We start from the raw sequence: 18,665 nt of genomic DNA, 5'->3' as shown, positions 1-18,665 counted from the left end.
ACATTGAAGAACTCTATAAAAGAGCAGCAAGGATGAGAGATTCATTCATGGAAGAATCATTCATGGAAGAATCATATGATGAACAACCAGAAATTTTAGAATGTGAGGTAAAAGCTGCTCTTAGAATACTTGGAAGAAACAAAGCACCAGGAAACAGATGGCATACCAATAGAGTTGCTACAAGCTACTGAGACTGAATCTGTCCAAATTTTGACAAAAAGTTGTCAAGAAATATGGAAAACTAAACAATGGCCCACAGACTGGAAGCGTTCAATATACCGTATATTCCGGCGTATAAGACGACTTTTTAACCCTGGAAAATCTTCTCCAAAGTTGGGGGTCGTCTTATACGCCGGGTGTCGTCTTATACGCCGGGTGTCGTCTTATACGCCGGGTGTCGTCTTATACGCCGGGTGTCGTCTTATACGCCGGGTGTCGTCTTATACGCCGGGTGTCGTCTTATACGCCGGGTGTCGTCTTATACGCCGGGTGTCGTCTTATTAGGGTTGCCATATTGCCCGGATAGCCGGATTTTACCCAGATTCTAAGCATGCCACCCGGCGCCCGGCTAGCCCCTTAGGTGGCCCGGATTCTCAGCTTTCATTTAAAAAAAAATTAAGTTTCTAGGTGGTGCGGTTCTCGAGATATGTATAAAAACGTCAGGCACCCCCCCCCGGTTAAATCTTTTTTTAAACTACTGTATAGCACTTTGTAGCTTTAACCCCGCCCGTTCAGGATTTCAGCCAATCAGTGAAGTGTTTGTCTGGTGACAGTGTCTGCAAAACTTCATTGCGAGGCCAGAAAATGGTGGTTTCCCCTCCTGTTTATCTGAAAATCTCATAAATTGGGTAGGTATATACATTTCAGTTTTTCCCCCTGTTGTGTGTAGGAGTCAGATCCTGGGCAGTGTTTTGAAAACCTTCCCAATAGTTGCTTTTGGGGGTAAAAACAGTGCTAATCCCATATGTCCAGAGTAAATCCTATTGAATTCAGTAGGAATTACTTTTGAGTAGACATGATTATGAATGTGCTGAAAATCAATGGGACGTTGGAGTGAATGTAAAAAAGAATTGTGTTCTCTTTCTGCCCCCCCCCAGTCCTATTTTAAAGCAAGTAGGCAGGGCTTACTTAGGCATTGCAGTTTTTATTCTGTAGGAAACTAATACTGATTTTTAAAAAACTAATACTGATTTTTCTGCAATGACCAATTGGTTTGACAATAAACTATTATATGGGCTGTATGTATTTATACATCTGCAGTGTGTGTGTGTGTGTATGGAGTCTTTCCAACACCCCTGTGAGGTAGGGTTGGAAACCAAGGCAGCTCACAAAAAGAAATAAAGCCATTTAAAATCCAGTAACCATAAAAACAAGTATAAACAGTTGCAAAACAGTGTAAAGTGGCATGATTCGGAATTTTGGGTTGTGTGAATGAAGTTGCTTATCACTTGAGGTTGCATTTCTGTCCTTGTTTGAGTAAGCCCCATTGAATACTCTGGGACTTGCTTCTGAATAAATAAATTTAGGATTGCACTATAAATATCTTTACAGTTTGTGTAAATAATAAATATATTTGATAGTTATGCTTATATAAATATTTCTTCATTTATCCTATTTTTGGTTTTTGGTTAGGAATCCTGACTGGCTGGTTGTGAGATGCTTAGTTTTTTGCCTTATAGGAATCTTGTTGTGGTTGGTATGGTATTACATTTAGGAAAATGTTACTGCCTTCTGTATTTTTTTCCCTATTTGCATTTCACTTATCTTTAACCTCACTCCATTACAGCCATAGAAGCAACAGCAGCATATGCAAGATAATTAACTCCCATTAGTGATAAGAACAAGAATTTATAATTATTATTTCAATTAAAACAAGAGGCTTATCAATACTTTGAAGATATTTATTTTCTTTCTGAGCCCAGGACTGGGTCTTTCATGATGCCCGGTGTGTGTGTGTGTGGGGGGGGAGCAGGAGAGTAGTCGATAAGACAGACATCCTGGCAATCGAATTAGCAAGGTATGTGTGGGGTTGTTGTACACTTCCAGGCTCAGTTTCATTTTGAGTATGGAGGTGGAACCTGTGTAGATGTGGTTATCAAAGGGAGAAGAAATTTTGAGTTAAGCAAAGCTCTGCTTTTATAAAACCTAAGAAACATACAGTACTTTGAATGTCTGAGTGCCTGCACCAGTGGAATACTGGAGGAACTTGTAAAACTTGCTGCAACAGTATTTAGAACTGAGCATGTGGTGTGAAAGACTCCTTTTCCTAACATTTTGGCTTGTTTTTCTCTGATTGTGTATTTTAATTGTTTTTACTATATTTGTAAGCTGTGCTGAGCTCTGTTTTTAACAGCAAAAGGGCAGGATATAAATTCTCTTAATCAATCAATAAATACTCCATAGTGTTGGAAACTAGAGTCTAGGCATTTAATGTTGATTTTTAAAAAAAGATTTCTCACATCTTTCCCCAGTTTTTGGTGGTAATTCCTAGGCACAAAAACAAAACAACTGGACAATCCAAATATTAATATTTATAAGTTTATAAGTGACAGTTTTCCTGCTAAGTACCTGCATGTCATAAGCAGGGGTAGTCTTATACGGCGAGTATATCCCAAACTCTATATTTTAACTGGAAAAGTTGGGGGTCGTCTTATACGCCCAGTCGTCTTATACGCCGGAATATACGGTATATCCCAATTCCAAAGAAAGGGGATCCCAGGGAATGCAGTAATTATCAAACTATTGCCTTAATATCCCATGCAAGTAAAGTAATGCTCAAGATTCTACAACAAAGGCTCTTGCCATATATGGAATGAGAAATGCCAGACCTCCAAGCTGGATTTAGAAAGGGAAGAGGCACCAGAGATCATATTACAAACATATGTTGGATAATGGAAAGGAGCAAGGAATTTCAGAAGGAAATCACCCTGTGCTTTATAGATTACAGCAAAGCCTTTGACTGTGTAGATCATGAAAAACTATGGAATGCTTTAAAAGAAATGGGGGTGCCACATCATCCGATTGTCCTGATGCGCAGCCTATACTCTGGACAAGAGGGTACTGTAAGGATAGAATATGGAGAAACCAACTGGTTCCCAGTCGGAAAGGGTGTGGCACAGGGGTGTATTTTATCACCCTATTTGTTGAATCTGTACGAGAACATATCATACGGAAAGCGGGATTGGACCAAGACGAAGGAGGTGTGAAAATTGGAAGGAGAAATATCAATGATTTAAGATATGCAGACGATACCAAACTACTAGCAGAAACCAGTAATGATTTGAAACGAATGCTGATGAAAGTTGGAGGAAAGCACAAAAGCAGGGCTACAGCTGAACGTCAAAAAGACCAAAGTAATGACAACAGAAGATTTATGTAACTTTAATGTTGACAATGAGGTCATTGAACTTGTCAAGGATTATCAATACCTCGGCAGTCATTAACCAAAATGGAGACGGTAGTCAAGAAATCAGAAGAAGACTAGGAATGGGGAGGGCAGCTATGACAGAACTAGAAAAGGTCCTCAAATGCAAATATGTATCACTGAATACTAAAGTCAGGATCAGTCACACCATGGTATTCCCGATATCTATGTATGGGTGTGAAAGTTGGGCAGTGAAAAAGGTGGATAAGAGAAAAATCAACTCATTTGAAATGTGGTGTTGGAAGAGAGCTTTGCGCATACCATGGACTGCGAAAAAGACAAATAATTGGGTGTTAGAACAAATTCAACCAGAACTGTCACTAGAAGCTAAGATGAAAAGGAAAAACAGAAGGGAGTAGAAAAAGAGGAAGGCCAAACAAGAGATGGATTGATTTCATAAAGGAAGCCACAGACCTGAACTTACAAGATCTGAACAGGGTGGTTCATGACAGATGCTCTTGGAGGTCACTGATTCATAGGGTCGCCATAAGTCATAATCAACTTGAAGGCACATAACAGCAACAAACTAAAAAATAAGATCCTCTTTGCTTAGTGGAGCTTATTCCCAGGTAAGCATGCATAGGATTGCAATCTTAAGAGTATAAATGCCGTAGGTTTGTACATAAAAAATTGCAAACATGCCAATACTAGAGAGAAAGCTGCAAACTGCTGCATCCTGCTACATAGGGTACCTGTGTAACAAGAGGTGAAAGGTTTGACCATTTATAAAAAGGACAGAAGATGCCCTTGTTTCTAATATCTCCTAGCTAGATCAAACCTGATCAGGAGGAGGAGGCAAACAGGCAATTAATAAGCAACTAAGACCCTCTGTGCTCCTCCCATGAAGATGGTGGCATCCTGTAGCAAAGAAATGCATCTTAGACAATTTCTGTATACATCTACACTATACACAGGAATTAGCTTTCTTTAATGCTGTATTTTGTCTTATACTAAAATTTTCATACTAAACATTTTGAGTTAATAAAAATTCTTCCCCTAAAAGGCATTTCACTCATTCCAAAAGAAACAATACCTAGAAGATTTTTCTTTCTTTTTTACAGCATTTCCTGAAAAACTGGAAAAATTGGGGTGGGTGTCCTTCCTGCCTACCTATCCACTCATATTTTTCAAGCTCCTACCCTACCCCAAGTCTCACATTTCTAGGCCCAGTAGGCCTCTCTAGCATACCCATACAAACCGAGAATGTACCTTAGAACTAAGGTGACCAGATGTGAGGGGAACGCCAGGTGAGGGGAACAAGGCCCAGGCAATTGACGGCTGTCCCGTGTTCCGGTCCTCCACACATCCACAGGTATGCGGGATGTCCTATCAGCCAGCTCTCTGATCTCCGGATGCTGCTTTTTAATGCCAGATCGGTACATAATAAGACCGCCCTCATCCATGATTTAATTGTGGATGAGGCAGCCGATCTGGCATGCATAACTGAGACCTGGGTGGGTGAGCAGGGAGGAGTTGGTCTCTCTCAGCTGTGCCCACCAGGCTACTCAGTACAGCATCACGGTAGATCTGAGGGCCGGGGAGGGGGGGTTGCTGTGGTCTATAGGAGTTCTATCCTCCTCTTCAAGCACCATGTCCATGTAACTACTGGCCTTGAGTGTTTGCACCTTGAGCTGGGCCAGAGGGACAGATTGGGGATCCTGTTAGTGTACCGCCCACCCCGCTGCCTAACAGACTCCCTGATTGAGCTGACGGAGGTGGTCTCGGAGGTTTTGTTGAGATCTCCTAGACTATCGGTACTGGGCGATGTCAACATTCATGCCGAGGCCATCTTATCTGGGGCGGCTCAGGACTTCATGGTCTCCATGACGACCATGGGGCTGTCCCAATACACCACCGGCCCAACTCATGTGGCAGGTCACACTCTGGACCTGATTTTTGCTACAGGACATGATGATAGTGATCTGTATATAGGGAGCCTTACATCAGCTCCTTTGTCATGGACAGATCACTGCTTGTTGAGGTTTAGACTCGCGACGACTTTCCCCCTCTGCAAGGGTGGGGGACCTATTAAGATGGTCCGCCCCCGGAGACTGCTGGATCCTGATGGTTTTCAAAAAGCTCTGGCGAGTTTTCCGGCTGATAAGGCTGGCGCTAATGTCGACACCCTGGTCGATCTGTGGAATGCGGAAATGACCCGGGCAGCTGACATGATCGCTCCTGTGCACCCTCTTCTTTGTAGAGCTCATACAGCTCCATGGTATACTCCGGAGCTGAGGGCAATGAAACCGTATAGGAGACGGCTTGAGTGCAGATGGAGACGGACTCCTGACGAATGCAACTTTACACTGGTGAATGCTTATAATAAGACGTATTTTGGGGCAGTGCGGGCAGCAAAGAAACAACATATCACTGCCTCTATTCAATCTTCTATTTCCCGTCCAGCAGAGCTTTTTCAAACTGTCAAAGGACTCTTACATTCTGGCCCTAAGGACGTGATTGAATCTTCTAAAGCTCGCTGTGACGAATTTGCCAACCACTTCCAGAATAAAATCTCTTGCATCCGTCAGGACTTAGACTCCAATGTTATAGCAGTGGAATCAAATGAGGTCTCCGGAGCACAGTCTGGTCATATTTTATTGGATGAGTTTCAATTGGTGCAGCTTGAGGACGTTGACAAGGTGCTTGGACAGGTGCGTGCAACCACTTCTGTGTTAGATCCTTGCCCCTCTTGGCTAATAAAAGCTAGCAGGGATGGCACTGCCAGCTGGGCCAGGGAAGTGATTAATGCCTCACTATGTGAGGGAGTGGTCCCGCACTGCCTTAAGGCGGCGGTGGTGAGACCACTTTTGAAGAAATCTTCCCTGGACCCAGATAATTTGAATAACTATAGGCCGGTAGCAAATGTGCCATTCCTGGGTAAGGTTCTGGAAAGGGTGGTTGCATCCCAGCTCCAGGCACTGTTGGATGAGACCGATTATCTGGATCCATTTCAATCGGGTTTCAGGCCCGGTTTTGGCATGGAGACGACCTTGGTCGCCCTGTATGATGACCTTTGTCGGGAGAAAGACAGGGGGAGTGTAACCCTGTTGATTCTCCTTGATCTCTCAGCGGCTTTTGATACCATCGACCATGGCATCCTTCTGGGGAGGCTTGCGGATTTGGGAGTTGGAGGTACTGCTTGGCAGTGGTTCCGCTCCTATCTGGCAGGTCGTCTCCAGAAAGTAGTGCTTGGGGAGCACTACTCGATACCCTGGGCGCCCCAATATGGAGTTCCGCAGGGATCAGTTCTGTCCCCCATGCTCTTGAACATCTATATGAAGCCGCTGGGTGCTGTCATCAGGAGTTTTGGAGTGCGTTCTCATCAGTACGCTGATGATACGCAGCTCTACTTCTCCTTTTCATCTTCTTCAGGTGAGGCCGTCAAGGTGCTAAACCGATGCTTGGCCGCGATAATGGACTGGATGAGAACGAACAAATTGAAGCTCAATCCAGACAAGACTGAGATGCTGTTAGTAAATGGATCCCCTGACCAGATGGATGTTCAACCTGTTCTGGATGAGGTTACACTCCCCCTGAAGGAGCAGGTGCGCAGCTTGGGAGTCCTTTTGGACCCGTCCTTGTCACTTGAGGCGCAGGTGGCCTCGGTGGCACGGAGTGCTTTTTACCAACTTAGGCTGGTAGCCCAGCTACGCCCGTATCTGGACAGGGAACATCTTGCTTCAGTTGTTCATGCTCTGGTAACCTCGAAATTGGACTACTGCAATGCACTATACGTGGGGCTGCCCTTGAAGACAGTTCGGAAACTGCAGCTTGTGCAGAATGCAGTGGCCAGATTAATAACTGGGACCAAGCGGTCGGAACATGTGACACCGATTCTGGCCCGCTTGCACTGGCTGCCTATATGTTTCCGGGCTTGATTCAAGGTGCTGGTTTTAACCTATAAAGCCTTACACGGCACGGGCCCGCAATACCTGATGGAATGTGTCTCCCGATATGAACCTACCCGTACACTGCACTCAACATCGAAGGCCCTCCTCCGGGTGCCTACTCAGAAAGACGCCCGGAAGGCAATTACAAGAAAGAGGGCCTTCTCGGTAGTGGCCCCCGAACTATGGAACACCCTTCCTGGCGAGGTATGCCTGGCGCCTACATTACTACTTTTCAGCGCCAGGTGAAAACCTTCCTCTTTACCCAGGCGTTTTAGTATTTTTAGTATTTTAATATTTTAGTATTTTGTATTTAATGTTGTAAAGATAGTTATATGTTCATCTTTTTCTAATTACTTTTTGACTTGTATTTAATGGGTTTAATTATGTTAATCTTAGTTTTTGTTGTATGTTTAAATTGTTGATTTGATGACCAGGTGGTTTTAAATTGAATGTAAAGTGTTTACTTGATGTACACCGCCCAGAGAGCTTTGCTATGGGCGGTATAAAAATTGAAATAAATAAATAAATAAATAAATGTAAACAAGGACTTAATAACTGTGTAGAAGAGGGGATTTCAGCAGGGGTGCAATGAAGCTGCCATTGTAACACCTGCTGAAATGCCCTCTCCTACCCAATAACTAATTGTAGAGGAGCCCTGCCTTCCTTTGCATCTGGCCACCCTTCAACAAAGGTTCTTAGCCAAAGAAGGAAAGACCATTCCCCCTTCCAATCTTTTGAACATCAGCTCTTACTTTTAAGATGTTATTACTCAACTAAGCCCTTACTCTAATACCATTCACGTGCTTTAAAAGAGTGGTAGGAGGTGGTCCTATATACAGCAGCAAAACACCACTATCAGTGTGTGTGGTGCTTTAAATAATACAGGGAGGACAGCTCTTCATGCCATTGCAATTATTAGTGATGTTGCAATTTGAAACAGCCAAAGCCCTTGTGTAAAATCAGTTTGCATGCTAATATATTTAGAATTAGAGCCCAAATCATTCTTAGAACTCAACACAGAATTCTGCAACAGCACAGAAGTTGTCCATCTTGGTAAGAAAACTGATTCCAAAGACTATAAAAATATGAGACTCTTCAAATTTGAGACAAAAGTGTAAAACATATGATCTGCCTGAGGCAAGCTGATACAATGAAAAAGGGTTGGTACAAGAGCCATATGGGGGGAGGCAAAGCAGATGGTTTGTCCAAGGGACAGGGGCACAAATCCCTTAGTATTACAGATATTGCAAGTAGTCACCACACAAACTGGAAAAGCTCAGGGATATCTGCTGTGGAAACACATTCTTCATTTATGATGCCTGTGCAGGGTGCTCCCTTTCACACAGAGATGCACAAATGCAAGCAGACACGAGAGGGGCACAGCCACATTGGTTTTTAGTAGCATACCTCAGTTTATTAGACCAGCAAAGACAGCATGGGATGTTGCTACAAACAGGTATGAAGCACACAAGTCAAACTCAGAGCACTACAGCAAAGACAAAATAATCTTGCTCCTAAAATAAAAATAACACATGCACCCACAAATCCTCAAGATCCAGACCTCCCTAGAAACTATCTACCACACACTTTGGAAATCACCAGATAAACGATTTACCAAAATTTAAACTGCATTCTGTAACAGGAATTGATTCTGAGTAGACATACTGTACTCATGTGTCAGACTACCAATTCCTATAAACCCTATATAAATTGGAAAGCAAACCTGTTACTTGTTAAAAGACTCTGTCCCATACTTTCATGGAAGCCAGGGACAGGTAAGAGGTAGATCAGAATCTAGATCTCTGGGCAATTTGTGGTAGATCAACAGGTTTTTCTTACTTTCAATAATTTAACACAAGTAAAATTGCAAGTAAGGTATGTGTGTGTATACACACACACACACTTCTGTCATGACTAGTCTGGTATGTGTTAAATTCTTCTACTATAAAATATGATTAACTGTTTGCCTTTGACTTTGTGCAGTTCTATTAGGCAGCTTTAGAGTTTTATGTTAAAACCCCTGATCTGCAGTAACTCACATACATACAGGTTATTTCAGTGTATGGCTCAGGGGCCACCATGCAAGAATTACACTGGCTGTCAATTAGCTACCAAGCTAAGACTACAATTCAATACATGTCTACTCAAAAGTAAGCTCCACTGGTTCAATGGGACTTACTCCCAGGAAAGTGTGCACTGGATTGCAGCCCAAGTTCAAGGCGCTAATTCTGGGGTACAAAGCCCTACACCACTTCTGACCAGGATACCTAGTCTCACCCCTTATATACCCAACTGATTACTGCACTCTGCAGGAGAGGACCTCCTACAGATAACATCTTACCAGGAGGTCCATTACAATATAGGAATTGGGCCTTTAGTGTGGTGGCACCTAGCCTTTAGAATTCCCTTCCATTACAAACCAAACAGGCACTATCTCTCTTGTCTTTTCAGTGCCTACTGACAACCTTCCTCTTTCAACAAGCCTTTTTAGTGGAGATCTTTATTCCAGTCTGCATCTGTACTGGAACTATTGTTAACTGTTTTTCTATATGAAGCCATTTTTAAATGTTTGTGTTATTCTATATATGAAACTGCTTTTGTTTTATACATGGAACTGTATTTAATTGTTTTTACACTTGGCTTTATCGTTGTAACCCACCCTGGGACCTTACGGTAAAGAGAGGGATGGATAAGAAATCTAATAATATAGACGACTGATTCCACTGTTTTGCACCTGAGCGATGGACCTTGAACACAAAGTAGATCCTACAGGCTTAAAGTCTCTACCTACGACCAATGTAAACAATTCGCTAGAAAAAGCAAGCCATTCAATCCTCTCTTAGATCAACGTTTCAAAAATATACTCTCTCCACAGATTTTCGAAAATACACCCGAAGCGTGACGTCCATCACCCCTCCCTCCAACAAGCTTAAACGAACCCGAGGCAATAACAGGCATCACCACTCGCGCTACAATTATAGTACTGGCCTACACACAATATCGCAGTACTGGAAAATAGAAGAGGGGGGAGGGGTTTAAAACCACTAGAACAGAAAGCCAGTCTTGGCCATTAAGCATTTGGCCGGTTTACGCTCGGCTCCACGAAATCATATCTGCATACCTTTCGTTCAATGACAACGACCGCCCAATCTAAACCCTACGCCTACTACTCTGTCCGGAGAGCGGATTTAATTCATTCTTTACAGCTGAGGCCGGCATGAAAAAGCTCCACACGCACGCGGGCTTTCAGCGCTACCCAGAGGACGCGCTAACTGGAGCCGGGGGCGTGCAAAAAAAAGCAAGGCGATGGATTGTGAGCGGGCGTGAGAAAATCCTTTGGTCGTTCCCAGGGGAGGATCGGAAGCGCCCGGATCCTGCAGGGCACATGGGGGATGCCGCCACTCGAATACACACGCTCCTACCTAGCAGGCGTAGAAAGGCCTACAGAACATGGAGAGGGTGGGCGTGCGCGCGCGTAAAAACACACACAGAGAGAGACCAGCAAGCAGCCGACATCCCCCGCGCCCAGAAGCCCAGTCGCTGGCGTTTCTCGTCTACCTGGTTTACAGGACGATAAACTCAGTCACTTCCTCTGGAGGAATCAAAACCCCATCGCGGACCACCATTACGCCGAGATTGGTAATGCTGGCTCCGCTCCCCTGGGAAATCTGATGCTCGCCAGCCTCTCAGCCAGACCTGGATTGCCAGGGGGAAGAGTGGCGAGCGGTGGCAGGAGCCGAACCAGCAGGTTGTCATCAGCCCAAAGCTGCCCCGTCGCCTTTAGCACCCCCACTTGCCGCTACCATCACTCACCTCGGGCAAATCTAGGTCCTCTGGGGCTGCAAGAAAAGGTGCAGGGGTGGTCGTGGCTGGAAGGGGGCTGCGTTGGTAACTAAAGAGTCCACCTCGGCTCACCTTCTGCTCTTCTCGACGTCGCTGCTGGGCGCCCGATAGCATCATCGCCGTCCCTCCCCTTCTGGTCTCCCCTTTCCTCTCCCTGTTTCTGACGCACTCATTCTGCAACGTCTGGAGCTTTCAAGCTGCACCCACTCCGAGCTCCCTTGCTGCTCGCCCTCCTCAGCGCATCTCCCAGCTGGCGAGAAGCTGCTGCTGCTGTTACTACAACAACAAAAGAAATCCGGGGACAAACGAGACCTTATGCCCCAAATCAATCCAAGCCTTCCTTTTGTCGTGCTCCAGAGACTGCACAGCTGAGTGAATTATTTATGAATGCCAACTGAAGGGAAATGCTGGCACAACATAGACCCTCCCTTTTTAAAAAGAAAAAAAAGGGGGGGGAGGGAGAGAAAGAAATATTCCCAATTTATTGCTGCAGTGTTCTACAGCAATGGCTGCAAATATTCCAGAGAACAATATGACTGATGAGTGCCAGTAAGGGGCAGGCAGTAAAGAAACACAGCGATGGAAGAAGAGGACAGGGACATTTTGAGAGGGCAACATTGCACTTTGTGTTGCTTGGCCAGAGTAGCGGGAACCATAATATTAAAGACAGAGCCTTTGTTAAATTTGTAATGGAAAATGCATCAAAATTTATTGGAGACAAGATTGACACTTAGAAGGAAGGATTTACAGTAAAGGAGGGTTGGGCCTTGAGGAAACCATATTCTTTCTGTTTCAACCACTCAGCACTGTGTGTGGTTTTTGAAAATATATGTATGCTATTTACTGCACTGATAAACATAAACAGCAAGTGCTAGTGATGGTAGTTGTTAATAATTCCCATGCATTTAAACAGTCCATAAAGCTGGCCTAGGATAACATAGGAGAAAAGTATGTTTACGCAGAAACAAATATCACTTTGCTGAATGGGATTAACTCAATCTGCAATCTATGCCTGTTTACTAATTGAGTAAATTTTATAGAACCATTGGGATCTACAGCTTGATCCAGCAAATGTTTACTCAGAAGATAAATCCCACTTGGTTTAATGGGCTTTACTCCCTAGCAAACATATAGAACTTCAGCCTCAATTACAATAGGGCTGTTTACAATGTGTGGTGGTGTTTCAAGTTTTTACAGGTTTGCATTTTATATATTTCTTCTGAGTCAGTTTTAAGTTTAAAAGCATCTGCCCCATTTGGCCCATTGTAAAGTTTTTCATATTTAAGTTTTCTTTCTAGCTCTATAGTTTCACTTCCCTGAAAATGTGAAATAATGGAATAATTATAGAGAACATTCTAGAACGCTTGCTAGTTCACTAAATAAAGATAACTTAAGGATCCTGTTATAGGTCAGAGGGGGAATCCTTTCCAACCTTATGCCTTTCTTCTTAGCTGTGCATTTTATGAGAAAGGACCAAGGTAAGCACATGTCCTCTTACAATCCAAAAGGGTAAGTGTTTATGAGGCTTACACAAAAGTTTTCCAGCCTACTTAATGTGTCTGCACACAAGCACAGTTACTCAGGAGGCTGAAGTTGGTTACTAGTTCCCAGGTCCATATTTGCAAGAATGTTTGAAATAGAACTCAGTCTATGGTTACAATGCTGCTGAGATGAACATGATTTGTTACTTAGTTTGTAAATTAAGAATGCTTCACTGATTGAATATTCAATATTTTTATTTAATGGGATTATTATTATTATTATTATTATTATTGCAAGACATCTCAAAGTGCTATCAAATCAAATGAAATTTCCCAACTTTCATATGAACCTTTAAAGAAAGTTTGGGCCTATCTGAGTATTTGATGCTACCATTCCCATTCATTATGACATTGCTCCAAATATACATGGACACACATAAGTTCCTTCTCTATGAAGAAGAGCCTAATGGTTCAGGCCAAAGGCCCATCTAGTCCAGCATCTTCTCACAGTGACCAACCAGATGCCTCTGGGAAGCCTCCAAGCAGGATCAGAATACAACAGCACTCTTTCCTCTAGTGATATCCGGCAACTGGTATTCAGAGGCATACTGCAGGGAGACTTCAAAACACTTCTAGCAATCATTGCCAATCCCCTGAAAATGCAGGAAATCTGCTGCTACAGCATCCCTGATAGGTGGCTGTCCAGCCTCTGCTTAAAAACCTCTAATGAACAAGAGTCTACCATTTTCCAAGATGGTCTGTTCCACTCTTCTCAAACTTCTTGTACCATCAGGAAGTTCTTCCCAATATTTAGTCAAAACCCTTTCATGTAAGTGTGAATACTTTAGTTTGGGTCCTATCATCTGGAACAACAGCAAAAAAAAATTCTCCATCATCTGTGTAACAGCCCTTCAAATATTTGAAGATGACTATCTTGACTCATAGGCTATGTGCACACTTACCTGTTTGTAGCACAAAAATATAGTTATTTTATTAGATTTATATCCCGTCCTTCCTCCCAATAGCAGCCCAGGGCATCAAATAAAAGCACTAAAAACACTCTCAAACATCATAAAAACTTTAAAATATATCAAAACAAAACATCCTTAAAAACATATTAAAACAAAACATCTTGAGGCGGAGCTTGGACGCCGATTGTATGGTGGCATGAGAGAGGAGCTCCATAGCCCAATTAACAAAACAATTCCAAACCAGAGAAAAAGCAGCTTGAGTTAAATGAAACTCTGAAGGAATGCGAGGGGAATGTCAACAGACTTGACTAAAAAGCAAAAAAAAGTTACTGCTTATTTCAAGCTGCAAGATAAGACACAAGAACGGCGAGCGATACACGGCAGCTCTGTAGAGGAAATGGCATCCGGAGTGTCTCAGCGTTGTAGAGACGAGCAAGGGAGGAGTGAGTCTTCAACTCCTCCGGAGATTACAAATATAGAAATGAAGGAAGAAATTTTACAATACTTAAAACAATTTAAACTAGAACTTAAGGATACTTGGATACAAATTTTGGATGCTAAACTAGGGGATTTAAAGCAGAAAGTGGTGGAAGTGGAAAAAAACTGCTGCGAGTGCAATGGAAAAGGTATCAGCACAAGAGGAGAAATATAAAATATTAAAGAAGCAAATATCTGAAATTAAATTAAAACTGATTGACCAGGAAAACCGAAATCGACGTTGTAACATGCGCCTTCGCTGAATAGCTGAGGATCTGGAAGAAAATGATGCAAAAACTTTCGTGGCAAAATGGTTGACTTCATTATTGCCTGATTTCCCCATTGATTCTGATGGTTTTGAAAGAGTCCATTGTGCATTGGGGCCAAAGAAAAGAAATACATCACAAGACTTAATCATATGTTTTGGTCATTATAATAAAAAGGAAGCATTAATGAAAAAACTGAGGGAATTAAAAGACATACAATACCAAGGTACACTTGTTATGATACTGCAGGACTTAGCCCCAGAAACACTACAAATGTGCAGAGGACTATGCCCCTTCACCTTAAAGTTACAAGAAGCGGGAATTCATTATTCATGGGGCTTCCCATTCAAATTAGTGGTCCCCAGCAAGGGGGCCACCCATATTGTGACAACAGAAAAAGAAGCCGTGCAGTTATTTAAAACCCTGCATTTTTACCTCCCTGAAGGAGTTTCAGAAGAGGACTCTGGAAAACAAGGAGTCAGCAATAAATCTGGCGTGGAGGAGGCAGAGGAGGAATGGGAGCGGGTGCAAAGAAAACATTCTGATAAGCCCAAAAGCGGACAAGGGAAGGCAACAGGAGGCATTCCATGTCGTCGGCTCAGAGAAACATCACGTCGAAAGAGATAACCTGGAAGGACTTTTATTAATGAACATTGAATCCTAGCAGTCACTTAACATAAGAACATAAGAAGAGCCTGCTGGATCAGGCCAGTGGCCCATCTAGTCCAGCATCCTGTTCTCACAGTGGCCAACCAGGTGCCTGGGGGAAGCCTGCAAGCAGGACCCGAGTGCAAGAACACTCTCCCCTCCTGAGGCTTCCGGCAACTGGTTTTCAGAAGCATGCTGCCTCTGACTAGGGTGGCAGAGCACAGCCATCATGGCTAGTAGCCATTGATAGCCCTGTCCTCCATGAATTTGTCTAATCTTCTTTTAAAGCCGTCCAAGCTGGTGGCCATTACTGCATCTTGTGGGAGCAAATTCCATAGTTTAACTATGCGCTGAGTAAAGAAGTACTTCCTTTTGTCTGTCCTGAATCTTCCAACATTCAGCTTCTTTGAATGTCCACGAGTTCTAGTATTATGAGAGAGGGAGAAGAACTTTTCTCTATCCACTTTCTCAATGCCATGCATAATTTTATACACTTCTATCATGTCTCCTCTGACCCGCCTTTTCTCTAAACTAAAAAGCCCCAAATGCTGCAACCTTTCCTCGTAAGGGAGTCGCTCCATCCCTTTGATGTTTGAGGTTTGGGACTATACTATTTTCTGTTTTTGTTTTTGAACAAAGGGCTAGAGGGACTCTTCTCTCACATAGTCAGATCTATGCCACAAATAGATGTAAATTGTTCGCCTCATCATTTTCATATACCCTTTTCATTTTCTTTTTTCTTTTTCTTTTTTTCTCCTTTTTCTTTCTTTAGTTTAAGAAGTTCATATTGCGGGAAGGTGCTTGCAGCACTCCTGAGGGGCAACATATATTTTTTTCTTTTTGGTGGGGGGAAGATTGGTTGCCGTGTTTACTATTTGTTAATCCAATGGTTGAATCTAATTCAGTTGGGAAGGGGGGAGGGGGGAGGTTAATTGTTAGGGGAAGTTCACTGGGAAAGATATTAAAAAAGAAATCTGAGAAAGGAATAAAAACTCTTAATAGTTATGCAATCTCTATGGCTGATCTAAAAACAGTCTCATTTAACATTAAAGGGTTAGGCAGTGTTATAAAAAGAGCCAGGATGTTCAAATTGATCAGGGATCTGAAGCCAAAAATAATGATGCTACAAGAAACCCATAAGGAAACTTCAAAGGGCGGTATATTCAACAGTAAACAATGGGGGAAATATTTATAGCTAAAGGATCCTGCAAAGCAAGAGGGGTAGCAATATTAATCAAGACTGAAATCAACTTCAAAGAGACAAAAATAATGAAAGATAAGGAAGGAGGATTTATTTTTGTGGAAGGAATTCTGAATAGACTAACAAAAATTACATTAGCGTCAATATATAGCCCAAACACAAATCAACTAACTTTTTTAGATAGAACCCTAAGAAAATTACATAAATTTACAGAAACAGAATTATTGATAGGAGGGGACATTAACTGGAATTTACAAGGTGCAGTAGCAGTCAGAGATGTGAATAATATTAAACAAATTAGCGATGAATCTCAACACCATAAGCAAGTAATGAAATGCATGAAAATTTTACAAAAATATGAACTCTACGAAACATGGGCAGAACTCTACCCAAAAGACTACACACACACATTTTACTCATGACCCCATGGTTCATTTTCGAGACTGGATACAATAATGGTTACAAAGGGTCTACTACCATGGTTAGTCAGGATGCATATAGGCCAAATAAACATATCTGACCATGCCCCAGTGCTCCTGGAGATGGCAGCATGCGCCAAAGAAAAAACAACACCAATATGGCGATTACACCCTACCCTAATAGCAAGACAGGAATGTAAAAGTAGAATACAGGAGGGGATAGTAAACTGTTTCAGGGAAAATCATATTAATGACACTTCAGGAGGGGTGAGATGGGATTGCATAAAAGCAGTAACTAGAGGGCAGTATATTAAAGAAATGGCCATTATTCGAAATAATACTAAAAAACAGAAATCAGAATTAGAAAAAACTGTAGAAGTTCTAACAGCACAATATAAAGGTACTGGTTCACAAGTTATTAGACAAAAAATGGAAAAGAACAGAACTAAACCTGCTAGATATTGACAAAACAATGGTAGATTTGTTCTATGTTAAACAAAAATATGAATTTGATGGAAAGGGATCAAGAATGTTAGCAAATAGAGTAAAAAAAAAGAAAAATAGTAATAGAATTGTAGCTTTAACAACTAAGGAAGGCATAAAAACGTATAGCGCAAATGAAATGAGGAAAATATTAACCAAGTATTATGAAAACTTATACAAAGGAACAAATATAGACAGAGAATTTATAAAAGAGTACCAACAAGGAAGTAAGATTACTGGCCTAACAAGGGAGCAGTCAACATATTTAGAACAGCCTATATCAGTAGAAGAAATAAAAAATGCTATAAAAAAATTGAAGTCTAATAAAGCACCAGGACCTGATGCTTTACAGCTGAATTTTATAAAGCATATGCTGAATTACTGATTCCACAACTTTCAGAAGTTTTTAATGCAATATTACAGGGAACACAACTACCGGATACTTGGAAACAATCAAGGATAATTCTCTTACTAAAACCTGGTAAAGCCCCAGAACTTCCAGATTCATATCGGCCCATTTCATTATTAAATGTGGACTATAAAATCTTTGCTACTATATGGGCAAATAGATTAAAGACAATGATAGGGAAAATAATTCATCCAGACCAGTTTGGGTTTATCCCCAAAAGCATATAGCAGATCCCATTAGAAGAGTATAAAGTGTAATCACTCATGCAAAAAATTAAAAAATATCACTAGCAATCTTGGCTCTAGACCTCTATAAGGCCTTTGATAGTGTAAACCTAATTTTTTTGTTAAATATTCCACAAGTATACAAATTTGGCCCAGAATTTTCACATGTTTTACATGTGATCTGATAATTGAATTTTTAGCAGACAAATTAAGAAATGATAACATCAAGGGAGTGCCAATTAAAAATCAAACTCATTTAATAAATTTGTATGCTGATGACATGGTACTTATGCTAGAAAATCCAAAAACAAGTATGAGATATATCAAAGAGGAACTAGAACATTTCCAACATGCATCAGGACTGAAAGTCAATTACACAAAATCAGATTTGTTATGTTACAATATACCTCCCAAAGATCAAATTGACATGTCTAATCAACTTAAAATCCCATTAGTTCACAAGTCATTCCGCTATTTAGGAGTTCAAATTTCAAAAAATATGAACAAATCCTTTCAATTAAATTATGGAAGAATCTGGAAACAAGTAACAGCAGATATTAAAAGATGGAATAAAATGAACTTGTCGCTAATGAGCCGAATATCAGTTATAAAGATGACGGTGGTGCCAACATTTACGTGCTTGTTCTATGTATTACCCACTGATATTGGACCAAATTTTTTTAAAATATGGCAATCAACAATTGACACATTTATCTTTAGAAGTAAAAGACCTAGGACATCAAAAACGTGAGATACAGGAGGGTAGAAGAAGGAGGATGGAGAATACCCCTATTGAAACTATATTATGAAGCTTATCAGCTTAGACACTTGGTGTCCATAATCAATGATTCTCAAGAAAAATATTGGGTATGTATAGAAAAGTCTTTATTTCAAGACATAGATCTTGCAGTATTACCTTTTATTAAAAA

The 18,665-nt window shown here is 41.6% G+C and overlaps 1 protein-coding gene across 4 annotated transcripts in view; it reads right to left on the bottom strand.

The window, feature by feature from the left end:
* Positions 1-11,548, bottom strand: part of FAM169A (family with sequence similarity 169 member A) — a 62,786-nt gene extending 51,238 nt beyond the window's left edge. Inside the window, exon 1 of one of the 4 annotated variants that reach the window (XM_061620905.1) lies at positions 11,128-11,548. In XM_061620905.1, coding sequence (XP_061476889.1) covers positions 11,128-11,274 — 147 coding nt within the window. In that variant the 5' untranslated portion in view covers positions 11,275-11,548. Of the gene's footprint in view, positions 1-10,435; positions 10,765-11,127 lie in introns of those variants that run through there. The other 3 variants (XM_061620877.1, XM_061620887.1, XM_061620896.1) reach the window with 3 other exon arrangements.
* Between the last annotated feature and the right edge of the window lie 7,117 nt (positions 11,549-18,665).

The sequence above is a fragment of the Rhineura floridana genome, chromosome 1 (genome assembly GCF_030035675.1).
Source record: "Rhineura floridana isolate rRhiFlo1 chromosome 1, rRhiFlo1.hap2, whole genome shotgun sequence".
Classification (NCBI taxonomy): Eukaryota; Metazoa; Chordata; class Lepidosauria; order Squamata; family Rhineuridae; genus Rhineura; species Rhineura floridana.
Note: the sequence above shows the minus strand (reverse complement) of the source record. Positions and strands in the feature narration are given on the sequence as shown.